The sequence below is a fragment of the Perognathus longimembris genome, chromosome 1, assembly GCF_023159225.1.
Source record: "Perognathus longimembris pacificus isolate PPM17 chromosome 1, ASM2315922v1, whole genome shotgun sequence".
Classification (NCBI taxonomy): domain Eukaryota; kingdom Metazoa; phylum Chordata; class Mammalia; order Rodentia; family Heteromyidae; genus Perognathus; species Perognathus longimembris.
Window position 1 is genome coordinate 144,025,916 of NC_063161.1, and position 22,545 is coordinate 144,048,460.

Here is a 22,545-nt window from a genome sequence, read left to right on the forward strand (position 1 = left end):
CCCATGAATGTGTAATGGGGTCCAAGAAAAAGCCAGTGTTTTCACAAATCTTTCACACAATGTAGATGTGTATCACTCCGCCTGCATCCAATCATTGCTGAAAATTATTTTCTCTCCAATGTTAAATGTAATCCAATTCTCGCTGTACAAAATGGTGTTCAACATCCATTTTTACTATTTGGGAATACTTGTGTGTGTGTATTTTTTTAACTGTCCCAGATATGGCACTGTTAGAGTTCTCCAAGGGGTGTGTCGAATTTAACATAACCACAGCCAGTCACCATTTCATGTCTGAGAAAAAAGTACAGGTTTTCTACAGCTCTGGATGGCAATGAAGCATTCTGTGCATAGTGGATAATTTCAAACTTGGAGTGAAATTACTGATGGAAATGGCTTTTACACTACATTTTCTTCCCCAAGCGTAAATTATTTGGAAATAAGGGCATATGGACAAGTCAGTCTTCTAGTGTGTGTGTGTGTGTGTGTACATATATACACTTTTCTTTCTCAATGTTTAGACAATAAGTTTTAGAAATGAGGTTTGAAAGGCAGGAATGTGAATGGAAGTTTTTATAGATGGCATTCAGTCACGCTTTTTTTTTGGACCTGACATTATACTAGGCAACTATGTGGGAGAAATATTTTCTGAATAGAATCACACAGGACTACATAAGTCCTGATTGCTGACCCCTCTGTTTGTCCTGAGGAATAGATTATGTAGTCAATGTGCTGTGGAAAATATGATAATGTAAATTGCAACATATGTGTCAAATATTTGGAGTTTGGGGGGCTGGGGATATAGCCTAGTGGCAAGAGTGCCTGCCTCGGATACACGAGGCCCTAGGTTCAATTCCCCAGCACCACATATACAGAAAACGGCCAGAAGTGGCGCTGTGGCTCAAGTGGCAGAGTGCTAGCCTTGAGCGGGAAGAAGCCAGGGACAGTGCTCAGGCCCTGAGTCCAAGGCCCACGACTGGCCAAAAAAAAAAAAAAATTTGGAGTTTGGGATTTTTTTAGACAGGGCCTTACTGTGTAGATCTAGCTGGCCTCAAACTCCCAAGTGCTGGGATAACAGGTATGATCCATCACACCTGACTCAAACATTGTATTTTCTAATATGCAATTATGTTGTATTAAAATATGAATACAGGAAGTGGCACTGTGGCTCAAGATAGTAGAGCACTAACCTTGAGTGAAAAAGCTCAGAGACAGTGCCCAAACCCTAAGTTCAAGCCCCAAGACTGGCTAAAAAAGAATAATAAATAAATAAAATGAAGTTTGAATATAATAACTTACAATACCATCTGTGAACGTTTCTTTCGTTTAACAGCTTACATTTCAAAACAATTCACGTCTATTTTTTATTCAAGTCTTTTTTTTTCCTATGTCTGACTCAAGAATGGTGAAAAAAATCTTGGTACACTAGCGTCTCTTGTGAAAATTCAAATTGATGCACAGGCCCCTCTGGAACACGTGCTTAGGAAGCATTCCCAAGCTCCCTTTGTTAATTCAAAAAGCATTCAGTGACCTATTAACAATATCTGCACTGAGTATAGTAGCATTTGTCACTATAAATCTATGTCCCCTAATTGAAGTATCTGCTCATTAGTACTTTGAATATAAGACAAAATGGAGCAATTGTCCACAAAACCACTTTCATTCACCTACCATCACAATTCATCTTTGGTCTTTAACACAATAGTAATGAGAAGAAACACAGTGTGGTTACAGTGATAACAGATTATGTGAATGAGTGAACTTCAATTAATAAGAAAGACCTTAAGCACAGGAAACTTTATGCTTTGCCAAACAACACTGTGGAGTGGGCTCAGTAATATTCATAATGTTTATTTATACATATTAAAAGTATTTTAAAGCTGAGCGCCAGTGGCTTACACCTGTAATCATAGCTACTCAGGAGGCTGAGATCTGAAGATCAAGGTTCAAAGCCAGCCCTCGTAAGAAAGTCTGTGAGACTCTTGTCCCTAATTAACCACCAGAAAATGGGAAGTGGCACTATGGCTCAAAGTGGTAGAGCACTAGCCTTGAGCATGAAAGCTCAGGGACAGCACCCAACCACTGAGTTCAAGCCCCATAACTGACCCCAAAAAAAGGTATTTTAAATGTGAAACTAATATAAGTACATGATACAAATTTCAAGCAGTATACACAAAAGAGGTCTCACTCCCATCTCAGACCCTCAGTCCTGTATTCCTTCGCTCGTTAGCAACTGTTAAGTTTCTTCTGTATTGTTTTAAAAAGAAAATCGATTGACATACAAGTATATAAATATATATGCATACATACACACACAAAGAGAGACAGAAATACATACATACCTATTATTACACAGTGACAAACATGGCTTCACAATCTACTTTTTAGTACCTAACAGTATCTCTTGGATGTTATTTCCTACCAGTACATTTCTATGCTCAGTCACTTTTCTCCTACTTTTTCTTAATTTTCTGTTAATAATTCTGAGATAAATGAAAGCCTTCTGTGAAGCTTTTTATAGGTATATAAGCTCAGATACACATTAAGAGCTAGATGATAACATCTTCAGTAGGGATGACCACATGAGTTTGCACAGGGCAATTACTAGATAGGCAAATGCCATTCAAATATGTGGTATATAAGTACACAGCATCCAAACAACTTAGGAACTGTTGGCACGGTTAACTTATTCCTTCATTGCCCTGATTATTCACATAATTCACAATTTGGATACTTTGTTTTAACCTTTTTATGTTTTTAGGGATTTTTTTAAAAATATGTTTTAATTTTAACAAGTAGCTCATTTACAATAGTTGAGAATCACGAAACAGTATTTTTTTGTAAGGGGTATGATGTCAAGTTAATCTCTCATTTCCACCCATTACTTCTATATAAGATCCACACTCAAATTCTCTTGTACAGAACAAGGTATCTTGCGAAATGTTTTCTAACATTTTTCAAGTTTAGACTATTTCTAAGATTAAACAAAATCATCAGTTTAGCTATCAAAGTTCCCATATGAAGGGTTAATCATCAAAGTACTTTGTATACATGAATAAAAATAAAACACTGAAACTTACTGGAATTGTTTTAAGAAGGGAGAAGAGAACAAGAGGCCCTATGAAGAGGGTGAGCTTGACTGGGGTACACTATGAATATATGAGAATATCGCTGTAAACCCCCACTTACAACTAAGATATGCTAACAAAGGTTCAAAAATATTTTCCTGTATTAACTTGATTCATGAGTTTTCTCTTCTGAGTGAGTTTTCATATGTTTTGTAAGGGATACATTTTGTTTGAAAGCTTTCCCACATTTACTACATTCGTAGGGTTTCTCTCCAGTGTGGGATCTCTGATGTATAACAAGTTGTGATTTTGCATTGAAGGCTTTTCCACATTCATTACATTCAAAGGGTTTCTCCCCCGTATGAGTTCTCTGATGTACAATAAGGTGTGCTTTTTGGCTAAAGGCTTTGCCACAATCATTGCATTCAAAGGGTTTCTCCCCAGTATGAACTCTCTGGTGTTGAGTAAGGCCTTCAATTTGTTTAAAGGCCTTCCCACACTGACTACATTCAAAGGGACTTTCACCTGTATGTGTTCTCATATGATAAGTAAGAGATGAACTATGCCCAAAGGCTTTCCCACATTCATCACATTTGTAAGGTTTCTCCTTTGTATGAGTTCGTTGATGTATAAGGAGGTGTGACTTCTTGCTGAAAGTTTTCCCACATTCATTACATTCGAAGGGTTTCTCACCCGTATGAATTCGCATATGCTTAGTCAGGGATGAGCTGTACTTAAAGGCTTTGCCACATTCATTACATTCATATGGGATTTCACCTGTATGAGTTCTCACATGCTCAGTAAGAGAAGAATTATACCTAAAGGATTTCCCACATTCCTTACATTCATAAGGCTTCTCACCTGTATGAGATCTCACATGTTGAATAAGGTTTGAGCTATGTCTGAAGGTTTTCCCACATTCAGTACATTCATAGGGCTTTTCTCCAGTATGAATTCTTAGGTGGTCAGTGAGGGCATGTTTATGACCATGGGCTTTGCCACACTGAGTACATTCATATGGTTTTTCTCCCGTGTGAGTTCGCTGATGTACAACAAGGTGGGACTTTTGGCTAAAGGCTATCCCACATTCATTACATTCATAAGGCTTCTCCCCAGTATGAATTCTCTGGTGGTCAATGAGTCCTTGTTTATGGCTGAGAACTTTCCCACATTGACTACATTCATAGGGGTTCACACAAGCTTCAGTTTTGCCAGGCTTAGTAGATGAACTATGGCTGGATGATTTCTTACGTTTCTCTCCAGTTTGGATTTTGCCTTGCTTAGTAGGAGATGGGCTAGGATGGCATAATTTCTCACTTTTCTTGCCAGTCTGAGTTGTGTCACACTTATCAGATAAACTATGGTTGGATAATTTTTCATGTTTCTTTCCAGCTTCATTTTTTTCTTTCTTTGTATCTGATAAGCCATGGCTGAACAATTTCTCATGTTCTTTAGCTATATCCGGTTTCTTTTTTGCATTTCTTTTCATCTCACCAGGTGAATCTAAATTCTGTTTCAGATTTTTTTCAGGTGAATCAAATTTAAGAAGTCTTTTTTTTGAAGGTACATGTTTCATACTCACATTATTCTTTTTCACCAATGAACCACTTTCTTCATTGCCTTTTTTCTTAGTTGGAATTTTCTTCTTGAATGTAACTTCCTCAGTGAGCTCCTTTTGAGATTTCTGGGTATTCTCTGGCTGGTCATCATTTTGTTGGACTTCATCTAAAATCAAATTCAATGAGACATTCTTGTGAATTTCTAGACACTCATTTGACATCTTTATAAGTTTCACAAGGAAATATCCTGTTGTGGGGTTGGATCTTTATTCAACTGTAATATCCCAAAGTGAAATTGATATCAACAGCAAATGTCTCTATCTTTCTAGACTTGAAGGGGAGATGCTACAGTAAAATCAGGAAAAGAAAACTGAAAATAGTGATGAGAAACAGCTTTGGATGCTTGAAAATATAACTTTGTAAGCTGGACAGAAATACAAGGAGCAATGAATAAGGAGTAACTGAAGTTAAAAGAGCTTCGGATTATAGTTAGTGCTTTTTAATGAGGGGTGGTACTTGGATTTGAATTCAGGGCACTGCACATGACAAACAGGTGCTCTTATTGTTGAACCATGCCTATAGTCCTGCAGTTGTCCCAGAATCAAGAGTCGATTCTGATTTTTTAAAAGAAGGGAAGTTAAAAAGAACCTCTAATTTATAAAGACAAGACTTGCAATTTCTGATGCCTTAAGAAAAACTTCTCTACAAGAGGTCAGATAGGAACAAAGGAACTGGAGATATCCATTTAGAAGACATCAGAGTTGGATAAGTAACTGTATCTGCATAATAAATTATCTATTTGAGGGAAATACAATAGAAAATAGGAATGAATAGTGGAGGACACTTCAGTAGAGTGAAGAGGAGAAGCTGGTGAGTAAATAGTAAAGCATTTAGAGGCAGAGGATAAAAGCCAGTGAACTGGTATTATTAGATGTCCCAGAGCTTTAGGCTAATCAAAACTAGTAAAGTATGGTGATGAAGACTTCTATGGAATCTAACTGTAAAAATGAAGGAGAAAACTGACATGATTATGTGTCATAGACCACAAATCCAGAGCATTTCATACTGAACGGAGGAGAAACAAAGGCATTTGAAGGCAGGACCATTATGCCAAGAGATTTGGAAGAAATATCTAAGAACATTTGAATATGTAAGGAAAGAACTTGACACCTTGGGCAATCAGAGTATGGATGGAGTGTGGGAGAATAATTGAGGGTATAAGGAAAATGGGTATTGTTTTAAGCATTACATTAGATAAGGTAAATGGAAATGAGATCAAGAGCTAAAAGGTGTCTTCTGAAAGCTGAGCAAAGGAGTGCATGAGTAAGAAAAGGGGGCTATAGGAGGGACCAGTTAACTTTCTGAGGGGCCGATACCAGAGGAATAGAGCCTTGGTTTTCATATTTTTACCTGGCACAATCTGAGACCATAATAAATGATATTGTTATTCCGTATGGAATGATTACACCTAGACCCTTCAAAAGCACAGCCACTTGATCTGCAGCACACCTCCCTGTGAGAAGATGACATACTTCCACCCTGTTGAACTAGGAGTGATGCTCCACCCAATAACATGGGAGCTGAAAATCACTTCCAAACAGTGATTTTGAACATTATCATGTGGTTCTTCTTACCATTTTCCCCTTTGCCACATGACCATTATTTGCCAACTAAAAAACAATCTTTTACCATACGTCCTCAAATGAAAATTATGCAGAATAAGGATATATAGCTGGGGCAAAAAAAAAAAAAAAAACCTTTTCCATTAATGATTTGGGATCATTCTGTAATGGAACAAAAATTAGTTTAAGCTGAAGGATATAAGTAGAACAAAGTCCCATAAGTAACCCTGGCTCACGGGTACAGTGAACCTCACTGGAAAACCTCTTATACAGACAGACTCAGAGAAGGAAGAGATATTAGAATCTCTAAGGATAGCAAACCTTTGTAATTTGAACTCTTCTTCCCTGGGAGATTCTAATTATTTTTAATGCTTCTTCCTGATTTAAAAGAAGGAAAAAAGATGTTATATCAGCAGGGTGCGTGTATGCGGGGGCAGCTGCAGGAGTCAGGAGGGTGGTGCCCAGACAAGGCCTGTCCTGGTGAACATCTCCATGACTATTAGACATGGCCATGCAGGCCTCCTAACCTTTCACACTGCCTTCCTAAAGTCCTCCACACACTTTCCCAATTATGCTAGTCCTTGTAAGGTAAAAAAAAAAAAACCTTCAGTGTGATCTTCCTACTTTATAAAGAAGGCTTCCGGGTGTCATGTCTGTTTGACTCATTCAACTGAAGGATGAGAGCTCTACGTAAGAATGTGAAATGCAAGTAGTCCAGCACCCTGAACAGACACTAACAACAGCCTTCATCACAAAGAACCCAGTGTTTATGCACAGTATAAGAAACTAGATTCTGGAGAAAAAATGCTTAATGAATGAAACTTTCCAGCCAGCCAGTGATCTCTCTTTATCTCTCACCCTGAGGTTCCTCCAGATTTTGAACAGTTTCTCAGTGATATCTAAAGACTTCAGACATATGCACTACTTATACACAGTCTGTAGCATCTCTGGCAAACACTAGAATTATCACAAAGAATATATTAAATGGCTGAGGGTATACTGTGAAACATTTCTCTTTTTTACTTTTTTTTCATTGTTTTTGTTGGTTGTGGATCTTGAACTCGGGGCCTGGGCGCTCTCTGAGCTCTTTTGCTCAAGGCTAGCACTCTACCACCTGAGCCACAGCACGCTTCTGGTTTCCTGGGGATTTGTTGGAGGTAAGAGTCTCAAAGACTTTCCTGGCTTTGAACTGCAATCCTCAGATCTCACACACCTGAGAAGCTAGGATTACAGCTCTGAGCCACCTGTTCCTGACTTGTTTTTTGTTTGCTTCTTAGTTTTCTGAGGTATTCCTTTTGAGTCAATGATCACACACAGAATCTACAGATCCACATGGGGCATATCCTAAAGTTAAAAAAAGAAATGTGAAAATGATAACCTCTCGGTACAATACCTTTATAATAACAAGTATTTTTTTTAATAAGGAGAAATGTCAATGAAGATTCCTTCTGTGTTGTGGAGATAACCATGATTGATCATTACCCGAGAGACCCCAGGAACTTTGTCTTTGGACAGGCCCCTTTGATGGATGGCATGGGGATATTCAGCTTTGCCAAGTATGGCGGGGCTTTCTATAGCTCACACTGTAAGGACATAGTGAACAAGCCTGAAAGAGTATCTTCCAGTGACTATTCTGTTTTAATAATACTATGTTCCTGAGATCACTGGTGTTTTGTGGCTGAGATTCTGTAAGACTTTAACCCATGAGACTGGACACCAACTTGGACTGAGACACCACCAGTGGCTCGCATGCCTAATGCAAGTCTCCAACCACTTGGAAGAAGTTGACCAGCAGCCTGTAAATCTCTTCCCTATCTACTCATACAAGTTTTAGTGTACTCTTGGCTTCAATATTGGAGAAAAATACGAGGAACTGGTGAGGTAGATGGATAGTAAAAATACTGACATGTCACTGGGATGTAGCTCAGTGGCAAAGCGCTTGCCTAGCAAGTGCAATGTCCTGGGTTCAATCCCCAGTACCAAAAAGAAAAGACAAAAAAAAAAAATACTGACATGTCTATAACAACTCCAAAGCCCAGTTATGAAAATACTGTGCGTGTGCTGAAACTAGTGAAAGCCTTTATGGAATAGAAGGAGTGAGTAATAAGATGCCTTGCTGTTCTCCAAAACTAAGGAGTAATAAAATCAATCCTTGCACATTACTTTTATTTGAGTGGAGTATTTCATTGAAATAAGCCATTTACCCATTGAAAGAAAATGTGATGGTAATATGGTCAAAATACTTCATAAACATGTATGAAACTATAGGCTAATTAAATCTGTTGAAACCATTTTAAGAAGAGAAGATGAGGGAGAATGATAGAGAGATGAGTCTGACCAGCAGACATTATATACATATATGGAAGTATTGCAATGAAATCCCCTTGTACAACTGATATATGCTAATAAAAAAGTCTTTAAAAGAAAACATGGCATGAGATCTTTAAGAAGAATTTAAGAATAAGTTATTCTTAACTCCAATGTTATATCAAGAAATTAAGAACTTACTTCCATTGGCCCTTATTGGCTTGGGTCTTGCTATTTTACTTAGATGACTTTGACTGGGTTTTTTCCTCTTCCCCAGACATGGCTCTTCTCTTTGTTTCAACTTGGACATCATGTCTGGTTTGGGAGCTCGATACTCTGCTCATGAGAATGGTAGAAACTTAGCGTTAGAACCAGCACCCCAGAAATGAAGCCCCAACGTTTGCCCTTCAGGGCCTTTCAAGACTAATAAGCATATTAGTCTGCTGAAGTTTCACAATGTGAACGAGCCTATAACTCAACCAAGTGGGGCCTCTCATTTTTAGAAGAGATGCTTAGCACCAAAAATGGATTCCAATTGTTAATCCACTAAAAATTAAGGCCGAACCTACCAAAACTTTAGGAAGACAGCATCACAGCGAACACATTTCGAATGGCATGGGACTGGTCCTCACCCTTTGAGACTAGGTTGCCGTTGTTCTCCAGCATGGCATCCTTGTGCACGTCCCTCTGTGCAGGATCCAGTCTCTCCCCTTCCGCATCTTTAAATGCTATTGATCCCTGTAACAGCAAATTGCTATTCAGTCCAGGGTTCTTCCATTTGGTGAGTGATTTGGACAAGACAACATCTTGGGCCTACCTTGACCACTCACTATAGACCATGTCTAGGTAAATTTTTGTTTTGTTTTGTGGTTTTGCTGGTCCTGAGGGGCTTGAACTCAGGGGCTAGACGCTATCCCTGAGCTTCTTTGGCTCAAGGCTAGCACGCTACCACGTGAGCCACAGAGCCACTTCTGGCTTTTTCTGAGTAGTTTATTGGAGATGAGAGTCTCACAGACTTTTCTGCCTCAGCCGGCTTCGAACTGCAATCCTCAGATCTCAGCCTCCTGAATAGCTAGGATTACAAGCTTGAGTTTCCAGTGCCCGGCTGCCTAGGTAAATTTAAGTAACTTGTGTAACTATTACAAAAACTATCCTCAAAATCAAAAAGTATGGATGTAAAAATAAATAAATAAACAAGACTATAACTGGAAGGGGTTAGTCAAGGGGAGAAATATTAAATTTACAGTTAAGGTTTTTGTATGAGACAGGTGAACAGAAGATGGCATGGCTATTGGGGAAACTTGATAATAAGTACATATTCAGACATGCTTGTTTAACATTTAAAGATAACCCTTGGCTGGGTGCTAGCGGTTCACACATGTAATCCTAGCTACTTAGGAGGCTGAGTAATGCAGTTCAAAGCCTACTTGGGCAGGAAAGTTCATGAAACTCTTATCTTCAATTACCCACCAGAAAACCGGAAGTGGCTCAAAGAGACAAAGCACTAGCATTGTTCAAAAAAGCTCAAGTACAATATCCAGGCCCTGTGTTCAAGCCCCACAACAGACAGAAGAAAAAGATAATTCCTTATTCCCACAGAACACTAATTCATTATCTGCATATGTTACTAATCTCTAGCCCCACACACCTCCAGTCATAGAGTCCTAATAACTGCCATCATTACCAGCCACTGGCCTCCTGATCACTGGACCAGTTATAACCCTCCTTAATCACTCAGCCTCTAATTCCAAAATGACTGACCACAGCAAACCAACCAGTCACCAGCGTCATTACCTGTCCCCACAGACAACCACATTTCCCTCCAGTTCCCTCAACCACTAAGACTACAGGACACCTGGAACTCTGTTTCCTTTATGTCCCTATATACCTAATCCACCAACTCCCAAACACTGACACAAACAGAACTCTCCAGCAGCAGCCATTTACAGAAACCTTGATCACCGTCAAAAAAAAAAAAAAAAAAACCCACTCCACCCTCAACTCATTTAGCTAGCCCCATCACTTTCTTGCTTTAACTAATGTTGACCTGTCATCTGAGGAACTTGCTTGTTTAGATGGGTATCAAGTGAAGAGCTTCCTCCCCCACCATGACATATATGCCTTAAGATCTGAAGATGAGCTAAATAATTACTTCAGCCATCTCTTAATACATTTCCAAAACTTCCCAGCTTGTTTACAGTGTCACCAGACTTAGACCTGTTAACCTTCGTTGGTTCATTGGTTCAACAGGAGTATTCCCAAGACTCACCCTATAGCTGTATTCACCACTATGATTTTTTTTTACAGTAAAATGAAACAAAGCAAATAAGTTCATCAGCATGAGACAAAACCAGGCACAGGCATCCATACTAGTGGAGTCACACAGGATGATATTTAATTCCTTTAGAGGTAATGAATTCTTTGCAACATGTATGACATGTTGTCTGCTAAGAAAGCTCAAGAGACTCAGTGCCAAGGTGCTTACTGGGGAACTAGTCATATAGGGACTTGGGCTTACATGTATAAGAATTCCAGATCCCAAAAGGAAAGCAAGTGTTCAGCCCAACAAACATCCTTTCTATATTTTAACCCCAGGATGCTACTGTTAGGATTTCTGGAATGGCTGAAACCCTTCTGAAAACTAACTTCCCAGGTGAGCCTTCTAAGAAGGTAGTTTTAGGCCTCCTGGGTTAACTCGGTTTTGTAGTTATCCTACGCCAGTCACTGAAAACTAGCATCAACTTCCTCTTTGCCAGACTCTGGCCATTATTCACTCTGCACTATCCCTTTATCATTTCTGTATCAGTGTAGAAGAGCCATTTAACATCCTGGTCTCTCTTCCCTGATGCCAACAACCTTTTCTTCCATCCACACTAGGCAACCTATTTACCAGCCCTCCACAAACCACTTTTTCAAAACCTTTTACTGCCACGTATGCTTATTCCATAAATATGTACCATACACATTTCATTCCATTCCAAACATTAAAGTTTTCATTTTCTTGTCCCTCTTCTCTTCTGTGCTCACCTATCAAAGCTTCAACTTCAGTTAAACCCATCTTGCCTTTTAACATATCTCTACAGTGTGGCAAGAGAGAAATCAAACGACTGTGCTCTCTGGTCTCACTTCATATTTAAAATATGGACCTCAAATGGGTATCCAAAACTGTCTGCAATTCTACTACTTATCCCTAGGGAATTCACTTTCCTTTTTTCCATGAAATTGCCTCTGACATTTTCCTCTTTCTGAAATCTCAAACATCTCTTTCTTTCCTACTCTCAGCTGACAAATCTGCCTCATACTCCAAGTAGAAAAATCAGTGCAAAGAGACAAAAATTACCTTCCCTGCTACCACCAATTCCATTTCATTATTTTCTCCTTCTTTCAACTCACTCCAACAGGATTTCATTCTTATCACTCTGACAAAAAAGCTCTCATCTTGGGGTTGGGAATATGGCCTAGTGGCAAGAGTGCATGAAGTCCTGGGTTTGATTCCCCAGCACCACATATAGACAAAATGGCCAAAAGTGACACTGTGGCTCAAGTGGCAGAGTGCTATCCTTGAGCAAAAAGAAGCAAGGGACAGTGCTCAAGCCCTGAGTCCAAGGCCCAGGATTGGCAAAAAAAAAAAAAGCTCTCATCTGTCAAAATAACCACTGGACTATATATCTTGTCAAAATCAAATTCTCTACCATCATACTTTGGGACTTGCAAGAGCACATGACATCACTGATTGCTCTCATCTTGAAAAGCTTTCTTCCCTATGCTTTCCTGATACCATATTTGCATTCCCCTCCTATCTCGTGACCACCCTTCATCCTCTTTGTTTGTTTTCCTGTTTTGTTTTGTTTTCTTCTACCAGACTTCTGAATGCAAAAATGACTCAAAACTCTACCCTTGGTCCTCTTTAATTACCCTATGCACTGTTCTCTTCCTAGGTGATCTTAGTCAGTCTTAGGGCTTTCAATATCATCCTTACTCTGCTGCCTTTAAATACCAATCCCTTGGCCTAAACCTCCTCCAGGTTCCAGACCCATATGTCTAAAGGCTCCTCAACATTCCTAATAGGATGTGTAATGGTCATCTTGATGAGGCAACCCCATTTCCTTCTGCCAAATGTGATATCCAATACTTGGAATATACTTTCTCAGAAAGTGGGCTCACTGTTCACCTAGTTCCTGCGGGCTAGAAGCCTAGATGTTAATCCTGATTCTTCTTTTCCCTTGTGTTCTGTTTCAGTAAGGACTCCTGGACACCACCTAATCACTGACCACTTTTCTCCCCAGATGGCACATCTTCCCACGCTCACAAACACCTCAACACTGACTCCCCACATCACATCACCGCCCCCTCCCCATCCACAGGTTCCCCCACTGCCCATCAGGGTACGGATAACCACGGACTCTCAGAGACTGCGGATCAGACATCCACAGACATCACCATCGCTGGCCCCAGGGCTGCAACCCTTGACGATCACAGGGTACTTCCAGGCCCTCCATTCCCCAAATCTGCGCCTGCAGGGTTTTGACAGTCCAACCTTCATAGACCTTCCCAATCTCTGGTACAACACAAAGCTTCCTGATCACCGCCACACACACACACACACACACACACACACACACACACACGTACGTCACTGTCCCCACAGATACACACACACACACACACACACACACACACACGTACGTCACTGTCCCCACAGATCCTCCTAGTGCTGATTGCCTAAAACCACAGCAATCACCAAGGACTCCCAAAGGACCCTTCAGCACCTTGGCTTCCCAGGTTATCCTCCGACACCCCGCCAACCCGCCCTCCCCACCCCCCAACCCGTCGCCATCGCTAACCTTCGCCTTGTCGCTGCCCCCGGGAGGGGACACAGCCATCTCGGGCGGGTGCCCGGCCTCTTGGGCTGCGCCAGGTACTCCTCGGATGCCCCACCTCTGGCTTTGTTAGGATTTTGATTACAGCCGGAGGCCGAGATGGCAGCCTCCAAGAGCGCGGCCTCAGTGGGGTCCCGCAGAGGCGATGGCGGTGCCCAGAAGCGGTCGCTCACGGGCGCAGCCATCTTGGAAGGCCTCCTCCGTACAAGGGCGCGCGGGGGCCTCTGGGACGCTGGCGGCCGGAAGGGGGCGGAGCCTCGGTCTGGCAGTCGCGTTCCGGGGCGTGAGAGTCGCCCTGAGGCCGTGGAGTCCTGTCACCAGACTTGGAGGTGCTTTTCCAAGGACGTCGATGCAATCCGTTTCGGGGACACTCGAGGTCGAAAGGAGGAAAGTCGGGTCGGGGGAAATGACGTTAATCCCGGGGTCATGGCCGGCCCGGGCTGGTACTGGTGGAGACGCACCCAGCCCCGGGGCGCCGCTGCTGTGTCCGTCGCCGCCGCAACGGACCGAGAGGACGTTCCGCGGGCCTCGGCGTGCTCTCGGGGAGCTGGATCCGAGCCACGGCCGCACAACCTCTCTCCCCCGGCCGAACTCCGCTTGGGCCCAGAGGCCGAGTGCTCTTCCGGACTCCTTCCTTTCCTGGACTCGGACACCCCATCCCTGCACTCGTGCCCTGATCCAGTCGCTGTCCTCGGCCTCTCCGCCTTCTACCCGAGTGCAACTTCTTCACTGAGCGCCTGAAAAACCCTCCCTTAGGTGGAAGGGGAGAGGGGGATTCAAAAGGCGCGATGGAGGAGGGGAGATTGATTGCAATACATTGTCGCAGTGAAGTCCACCTTCCCCTGGTAGAGTGAATGTGTGCTCATAAAATGATTTAAATAATTTCTTTAATGATTCCTTAAAAGAAAAAAAAAGATCCACTTAGAATGCCTACCCTCAAGACGGTTTCTAAATTTTAATTGTCTCCCTTCCCTAAATTCCTACACGATGTGAAGAATAGTTTCTTCTCTCTCAAGTCTCACTTCTCACTTAAGAGATCTCAAGTTCCTGGGACGACGCCTAGGACACAAGGCCAAGGACAGAACAGAATGAGTTAGAGGGGGAACACAGGCCTCACCCAGACCTCAGGTCAGCAAAGGTCAGCAGGTACTGGTGTTTTCCTTGGAGTGGACAAGCTTGAATATTTAACCACCAGGTACACTTACATCCCATGAAAGAGAACCATGAAAGGGTGGCCTTGATCAAAATGCACTGTACTCATAAATTGTTGAGTTGGAACCTCTTTGTGCAACGGCTTAAAGGTATTCTTTCAACAACAACAAAAAAAACTGTCTCTTCAAAAGAAGTTATTTCTGTCCTCTTGTTTCCCTCCTCACCACTTCCCTCTCCTCCCTTTCCTTTCCCTTCTTTTTCATTTGCATTGAGTGTAGTTGCACCCAAATTTCCAACCCAGTCCTGAAGGGGAAAAGGTGTAACCACCTGGGAGGGCCACTAACAGGGACTGGACATTCTCTGCGACCAGTGATCCCTGGTGTTCATCTCCAGGACAAGGTGTCAGAAAGTTCACATGACATTCTAACTCCACCATCCAGAACCTCAAGAGTTGGGCAGAGTCACAGAGTAAGACTATTCTATGGAAGCAGGGTTTATAGAGCTCATCTGTTTTAAAGCTTCATTAGCCTTTCAGTTCTGTAGGACAATGGAACAGTTTTGATTCTGGGACAGTATTGATTCTGTGGGACAATGGAACAGTTGTGTGACAATTATCTTGGAACTCTTCATGAAATTGGTCACTTGCCTCTAGATGCTGACAGTTGTAATGATGGAAACTGACACCATCATCTGATGGAGTGTATAGACCGCTGCCATTCGACCACAAAGCTACCATTGGGGCTGGGGGACCTCAGCCTATGGACAGAAGTCTTCATACAAGCACAGTGAGAGGCTCCAGGAAAGGACTCTTCCTGGATGAATAAAATCCACTGTGGTTTACAATGCAAGTGTACACTGGGACGTTTGACTTCGTTATACTTCTGCCAAACTTCATACACCCAACACTTGTCTGTGAATGGACACGGGGAGGAAGTTCATGAGGTCACATGTGACCACCTTGTTCTGTGAATGACAGGGGCTGCCCCCTCCCCTGCTGGCATCAACATCTGCCTATAGAGGAATCATGAGGGTTCAATAGCCCCAACACAGGGCAGTGCTGTTAACAGAGCACTCACCAAGTGAGCCTGCCACCACCCCACCATGTCTCCATCAACCAGGTGCTCCCAGAGCTACTACACTTTGGAGTCTTTGGGCATTATCTCCTCCGAGGGCTCCTGGCCTTCAGGGCTTGCATTGCTTTATGTCCCTGACGTAGACCCAGCGCTTGCTTTGGTGACCATTCTCATGTCAATCATGAACATACACGAGTGACAGAAACCTTTCCAGAAAATTTTTTAACTGCTTTTAAAAACTGAGCACTAGTGGCTCATGCCTGTAATCTTAGCTACTCAGGAGGCTGAGATTTGAGGATGGCCGTTCAAGCCAGAAAGAAGTCCATAAGAATCTTACCTCCAATAAACTTTTAAAAAGCTGGAAGTGACACTATGACTAAAGTGGTAGATTGCTAGCCTTGAGCAAAAGAAGCTCATGGAGAATCCATGAGTTCAAGCTGCAAGACAGGAACAACAACAAAACCTGCTTTTATTTTCCTTCCTGGGTGCTGGTGGGTCATGCTGTAATCCTAGCTACTCAGGAGGCTGAGATCTAAGTATTGCTGTTTGATGCCAGCTAGAACAGGAAAGCCTATGAGACCTTTTCTGTTTTGTCAGTCATGAGGTTTGAACTCAGGGCCTGAGCACTGTCCTTGAGCTTCTGAGCTCAAAGCTACATGTAGCCACACCTCCACTTGTGGTTTTCTGGTGGTTAATTGGAGATGAGTCTCATTGCCTTTCCTGCCTGGGTTCAATTCAAGCCTTGATCCTCAGGTCTAAGCCTCCTGAGTAGCTAGGATTACAGGTGTAAGCCACTGGCACCCAGCCATGAAACCCTTATGTCTAGGCAACCACCAGGAAACCGGAAGTGGCACTGTGACTCATAGTGGTATAGTGAGAGGTTTGAGCAAAAGAGCTCAGAGACAGCCTGGGTGCTGAGTTCAAGCCCCATGATGGACAAAAAAAAAAAAAAAAAAAAAACTTCTTTCCTTAAAAGAAGCCAAGAGTCCCCTCAAAATGGATTGTAGGAACCCAGATTTGATGTTTTGAAGGAATGGGGTATGCATACGACTGCTCTGGGTTGAAAAAATGACCACGCATCCCTGCCAGTGTGAACAGAGCCAGTGAACAGCTGGCAAACAAGACCTGTGTGGGAGATGGCACTCTTCCCTGCGTGAAGGCACAGGTGGGAGAGGGAGGAGGAGGAGTGGGAGCTTTAGGGTGGGCTGATGAACAAAGGGGACCCCAGGATCACAGGCGGCGGCAGCACTTGGATCAGGGCTAAACATGCAGGTCGTCAACTCCTCAGGCCTCGGCCAGGCCCACTGGACTGGCTGGGCCTCAGCCTCCCAGGTACCCTGGTCACTGGAGACTGCAGGTGATGGAGTGAGAAACAGGGAAGGGCCACATCTACACATGATTCCATCCTGGGACAAAGCTCTGTGCTAGAACCTGATGATTTATTCATTTCTCTTTTATTTAATCTTTAAAATAATTCATGCATGAGGGCACTAACAAAGAAAAGCAGGAGAGTCTGGCCAGGTTCCAGGCCCCACACGGTGTATACTAGGATCATCTGACTCGAGGTAGAGAATACAAAATACCCACCACAACCTAACACACAACTCCATCGCTGGGCTAGACTCACACCCACATTTTCCTTCACATGTAAGCAAAATATTCAACAGAAAAGTTTCCTTTATATGTAACACAATGTAAAAATGTTTATTGCAAGTTTCTTCTCAGAATAGACATGAGCATGTTACCTGTTTCACATTGTGCCATTTTACACGTGCAGTAAGCACATACAGGACAATAGAAATGTCAAGGCCAGGAGGCACGGGGTCACATGCACACGGGGGCCACCCAGGTAAATGGATACAGGGCCCCAACAGCATCTCAGCATTGAGGACAAAAGACCCCTGATTGCCGCAGGTTCAGGCCCAGGCACATACGACTGTGGATCTGACCCCACTGGAGGGAGGAGACTACAATTCATGGACACCTGGTTTGTTACTTTTGAAATCAGCTTCCAGCTCACAGGGTTGGCACTCCGGCAGCCACACCTGCCGCCCTGCTTCCTCAACAGATGGAGTCTGGAGGGTGCATCTGCACTGACAGACTTGACCTGTGATCCTCTACATCTCAGTTCCTGAGTAGCTAGGATGACACAGTGCACCCCCAGCACCCAGCTTTCTGCTCCTGTCCTGTTACAAATGGGTAAGAGAACAATCTCTCCTGCGCTCAGGCCTGCCCCTGTCCTTTGTCAGCCCTGTGCCCTGGCTGGGGTTCTGCTCCACACTGAGCATGCCCCGTGCCCACAGAGCCAGGTCCCCCAGGGGGAACCAGTGCCAGGGGCCCCGTGAAGCCTGCCCACCAGCCGCTGAGGCATGGCCAGTGACCAGCGCCACCCTCGAACTGCACTGCTGCCCTCTTCTCCACACTTGCCCTGAGGTTACTCAGGCAAGGGCAGAACTCAGCACCTGAGTTCCTGCTGGAAATCCCCCTGGGCCCCAGGCCCTGCCTTCTGCTTGCAGTGTGGCTAGGCCCAGTGGCAGCCCGTGGCTCCTAAGGCTTCTCTGGAAACCTGGAATCATCAGTCGAGGTGCTGTCCCAGGGGAGGTCCTTGTCAGCATCAAATGGCATCGAAGGGCCAGACAAAGAAAGGTCCTGAAAGTCAGGGACAAGAGAGATCCCAAGCCAGAAAGACACCCTCCCTCCCCCCAGGAGCAGCACAGCCCCTGGCTACACATCTGCATCTCTGCAGGACTCCAGGGGAAGGGGTATGGGCATGGAGGCCCCAGTGTCCCAGGGAGAAAGCCCAGGAGGCCCAGCACTGGGTTACTGGGGAACTCCAAAACATTCTTTGATATTCTGAAATAGTACCCAGAATTAGAAAAAGGCCCTGGACATGGTTAGTCCTAAGAGAGGTGGGAGGCATTCTGCCAGGGTTTGTGTCAGGGGGGGCGGGAGCCCATGTGAGGTCCGACTCACAGCTCAGGCAAGATAGGTGTAGGGACAGGGAGAGCACGGTGACCCTGTGGAGGAGGGGAATTCAGCTGACCCTAGTGGCCACAGAGTGATCACAAGGGGCCACAGGCCAGCTGTGTCCCTCCAGATACTGGAGACCCAGGGTGATTGACGCAGGGCAGAGCCAGGGGACTGGAAGTCCCAACAGAAGTCCATGTTCCCCGCCCCAGGGAAAGGGACACACCTGGGTGTGGAGTGGGGAGTGGGGTTGGCGGGGCCACCACTCCAGGCCCTAATTGGGAGGTGGCGGTCCTGTGATCTGCTCCCTGGCACAGTAGAAGTCCCCGGGGTCCAGTTTGCCAGGCAAGAGGAAAACCAACATGAGGCAGGGAGGGGGCCAGGCCCAGCCCAGGGACCCAGGGGTAGCTGTGCTGCCACAGCTTCTGCTTTGGCCAAGAGAGGCCAGGATGGAATTCCAGTGAAGAGGCAGCTAACCCCAGACACGAAGTGCCATAGGAGGCCCAACTGCATGGAGGCCCTGCTCAGGTCCTCAGGCCCCTCTGGAGGCCAGGAAAACCTTCCACTACCACCCTCCCCACCCCACCCACACACACATCGCCATACCTACACCTGGGCCAGGCAGGCCAAGGGAGCTGTCCCAAGAGCACAGCACACCACCTCATGAAACCAGAGGACCAAGCGACCCGCCACATCCCTCCTCTACCACCCCCATGCACTTCCGGAACATTAGGAGCTTCCGCCCAGGAGAAGAGATCACCAGGATCCTAGGATGCCGCCTGCACACAAGTGAGGAGCAAGCCCCCATCCCAGAGACTGTGTCCTCCACACACGGGAGCTCTGAGAACCTCCAGCCTATGTGGGGAGGCAGCTACCACACAGCCGCCCCTGCAAGAGACCGCAGCCACACTTACAGAGATACACCAAGAGGAACTAAGTACCGGGCTCAGGGACAGGAGAATTAGAGCCCTCCAACTGCACCACTTCCCGGAGAAACCAGTCATTACAGGACTCTCTGGCCATCCCACTCCATGTCACCCCACACATGGGAGCACTGAGAACCTCCAGCCTATGTGGGGAGGCAGCTACCACACAGCCGCCCCTGCAGGAGACCACAGCCTCACTTGCAGAGATACACCAAGAGGAACTAAGTACTAGGCTTGGGGAACGAGAGAAGAAGAGCCCTCCAACTGCACCACTTCCCTGAGAAACCAGTCATTACAGGAGTATCTGGCCACCCCACTCCATGTCACCCCACACCCCACATCGAGCCCACCCCATGTCCACACCACCACAGGTGCCCCACACGGAGCCCCAGCCCTGCCACACCAGGCTCTGCCCCGGAGCCTGCTCTGACCTCGTGGTTGTCCTTCTACATTCCCGTGGAGGAACCACATTTCTACATCAGCCTCAGCAGGGGTGTCTTGGGAAATGGTTTGTCATGGGAGCACCTCATCAGGACAAGAAACACTCCCTGGCCAGGCTGGAAGGGGCGGTCGGGGCTCCCCTCTCCTCAGCCTGGGCACTGAACAGGAAAGGCGGAGGCTGGGAGTGCAGAGCCTCCCACATCCCATGGCGCCTCCACTGGGTCCTTCAGCTGGGACCTTCCAAGCTCCAGAACTGTGAGCAATCAATGTCTGCTCCTCACCTGCGCAGTGGGGGTGCTGTCTGCGCCAGCCCCAAAGCACCCAGTAGACCCTGTCCTAGCACCCCACAGTGCAGACACCTCATCAATGGTAGTACTCCTCATAGGGAGAATCCCCCAGGTCGCTGGGGCTAAGCAAGACGAGGCCAGGGGAGGGGAGGGCTTCCTCCATTCTGTTCAGACACCATCAGAGAAGACCCTCAGTGTGGGCAAGAGTGTAAAGGAGAAGGAGGCGGCCCAGTGGCACAGAGGACCCCAGAGATGCAAGGGGGAGCTCCCCACTGCTAGGGGAGGCACTGCCTGCCCACCACCAATGGGGTGGGAGCAGAGGAGCCTGGCAGCCAAAGCACCTGGCCTTGGTTGGCTTCAGGGCCTTGGCCAGTGAGGAGGGATTGGAGAAGCCCAGGCCTCCGGGGGCGGAGCCCGAGGCCACGCCCACCAGACCCCTTGCTGTGGACAAGAGGGATGTTGACACTCTGAAGAGCAAGGTGGTCCCGAGCACACCACAGAGCCTGCCACCTGCAGGGGAGGAGCCCGTGCCCGCAGCCAAGCCACCTCATTTGGTGCAACCCCGCCCCAGGCTTTTGTGGGTCCAGCCATTCCTCCAGCTGTCAACAGAAAGGTGATAAACTCACATTCGGCTGACTCGGTTAGCTTCTGCTCATGACTTCTCATGGGAGCGGCGGCATGGGGCTCACGAGGGTCACCAATGCCAGGACCCCTAGGCCCCGCCACCAGCACAGTGTCCCGGAGGCTGGCGGGAGTGGGGGGGCATCTGCCACGGCCCTTGCCCCAAGGGAAGCGTGTCCGTGACCCCAACCGCGGTCCGCAGACACCTGATGTGCCATCAGGAGCCGCCTCGTCTCCAGGACCCCGAACACCGTGAGAAAAAGCCCTGGGGCCACACAGCTGGCTGACTGCGGGCCCAGAACCCCAGCGCCCTGACCGAGGAGGCCCAGACCCTGGCCGGGGCGAGGGACCCCAGCGGCGCGGCAGCCACGCGGCCTGCGGAGCAGCAGCACAGACACAACCCCCTTCCCCCCGCCCCCAGCCTCTGCTCCCCACCCCCCCCCCTTCAGCAGCCGGGACCCCCTTGCTGCCCGCCGCCATCGGCTCCGGCGTCCAATTGCTAAAACATCTCCTTAGCTTCATAGCGCAATGCGAGGAGGACCGCTCACACACAAGAGAATGCTCAGGAACTTTCCACCCGCGGGATCCCAGCACACTCACCAGGGGCACCAACCGTCCAGGCTCTGCTCCAGCGGGACACGGCCACCTCTGACCCCGTGGGACAGGCTAGGGCGGGGCAAAGGCCCCTGCTGCCTGCTGGGTGGGGCACGCGCACATCCACCCCTAGATGGGGAGGGCTGCAGCTCCCCACTTTCCCAGGACCCTGAGGGGAAGGCGAGGGGAGGCCCTGTCTCCCTGGAGGACGCAGTCCTTCCACTGGGCACCACAGTGGCCGGCGGCCCCAGGCCGCCTGGGCTCAGCTGCTGGGCATGGAGACAACCTAGAACTTGGACCCTCGGTGCCCCCGTGTGCCCCCCGTGCTCCCTGCCGAAGGGCTGGGCTCCGGGGCTTGTGCAGGGTGGGGGGGGGCACAGCCGGGAAGCCGGGGGCCCCCTTCCCCAGCTGGCTCCACGGGGCAGGCCTGGGGATCCAGGGCGCCCTGGAGGAGCGCACAACCCGCCCCCCTCCGCCGCCCCGCAGCCCCGCACCCCAGTCAGGGCAGGGCCGCCAGCCCAGGCTCCAGGGCCCCGCCGCCGCCTCCACGCGAACTCCACACACAGATGTTCGTCATACGGGTCACGTGGCTGCACACGGGCCACGCGCGAGGCCCCGTCACCTCCCGTCCCCACGGGAGAGGACGCCAGCGGGGCGGGACGAGGCACCCCCGCGCCCCACCGCGTCCGTGCGCCCGCGGCTCTCTGCACACACACACTCCGTGGAGACTTAATTCCAAGGCAGGAGCTCAGTTCCGCAGCTTTGCGGGCCTCGGCTCACCACGCCGCATCGTGGCCCGAGGGGCTGGCGAGAGCGCGGACGTCCGGGCCGCTGTGCGCCCGGCGCGGGGGAGGCGCGGGGCGGAGGCCGCGGTGCCCTCGCCCCGTGCGCTGCGCAGGGGCCGCGCTGCTCGGCCCGTGTCCGCGTCCGGTCCGTGGGAGTCGCCGGCCCGCGTCCCGTCTGTGGAGTCTCTCGCCTGGGGCACGGAAGCCTCTGGGCGGCTGCAGCTCCTCCCACGATCCTCACAGGCCCCGGGCCCGCAGCGTCCCGA

General features: G+C 47.2%; 1 protein-coding gene and 1 pseudogene across 3 annotated transcripts; one reads left to right on the forward strand and one right to left on the reverse strand.

Annotated features, from left to right (window-relative positions):
- Window positions 1-2,037: 2,037 nt before the first annotated feature.
- Zfp37 (ZFP37 zinc finger protein) lies at window positions 2,038-20,184 on the reverse strand. 3 transcript variants are annotated; one of them, XM_048339425.1, is made up of 5 exons: window positions 13,398-13,559; window positions 9,186-9,291; window positions 8,755-8,889; window positions 6,568-6,624; window positions 4,662-4,790 (listed from the first exon to the last, which is right to left on the reverse strand). In XM_048339425.1, the coding sequence occupies exons 1-4, from the start codon at window positions 13,434-13,436 to the stop codon at window positions 6,602-6,604; spliced, it is 303 nt and encodes a 100-aa protein (XP_048195382.1). In that variant the 5' UTR covers window positions 13,437-13,559; the 3' UTR covers window positions 4,662-4,790; window positions 6,568-6,601. The 3 variants fall into 3 exon arrangements, with proteins under 3 accessions (XP_048195374.1, XP_048195366.1, XP_048195382.1); XM_048339417.1 differs by lacking the exons at window positions 6,568-6,624; window positions 13,398-13,559 and adding an exon at window positions 19,983-20,184 and having other exon boundaries at window positions 2,038-4,790; XM_048339409.1 differs by lacking the exon at window positions 6,568-6,624 and having other exon boundaries at window positions 2,038-4,790.
- On the forward strand, window positions 6,818-8,379 carry LOC125356629 (annotated as a pseudogene).
- Window positions 20,185-22,545: the final 2,361 nt, after the last annotated feature.

What these genes read in the sequence shown, in the direction of transcription:
- Zfp37 (XM_048339409.1), bottom strand. Translation starts at nt 13,436, where the DNA reads ATGGCTGTGTCCCCTCCCGGGGGCAGCGACAAGGCGAAG. An exon ending in CGGCAACCTAGTCTCAAAGG is followed by an intron (nt 8,890 to 9,185) that starts GTGAGGACCAGT and finishes TCTCATGAGCAG; the next exon opens with AGTATCGAGCTCCCAAACCA. An exon ending in GCCAATAAGGGCCAATGGAA is followed by an intron (nt 4,791 to 8,754) that starts GTAAGTTCTTAA and finishes ATTTGATTTTAG; the next exon opens with ATGAAGTCCAACAAAATGAT.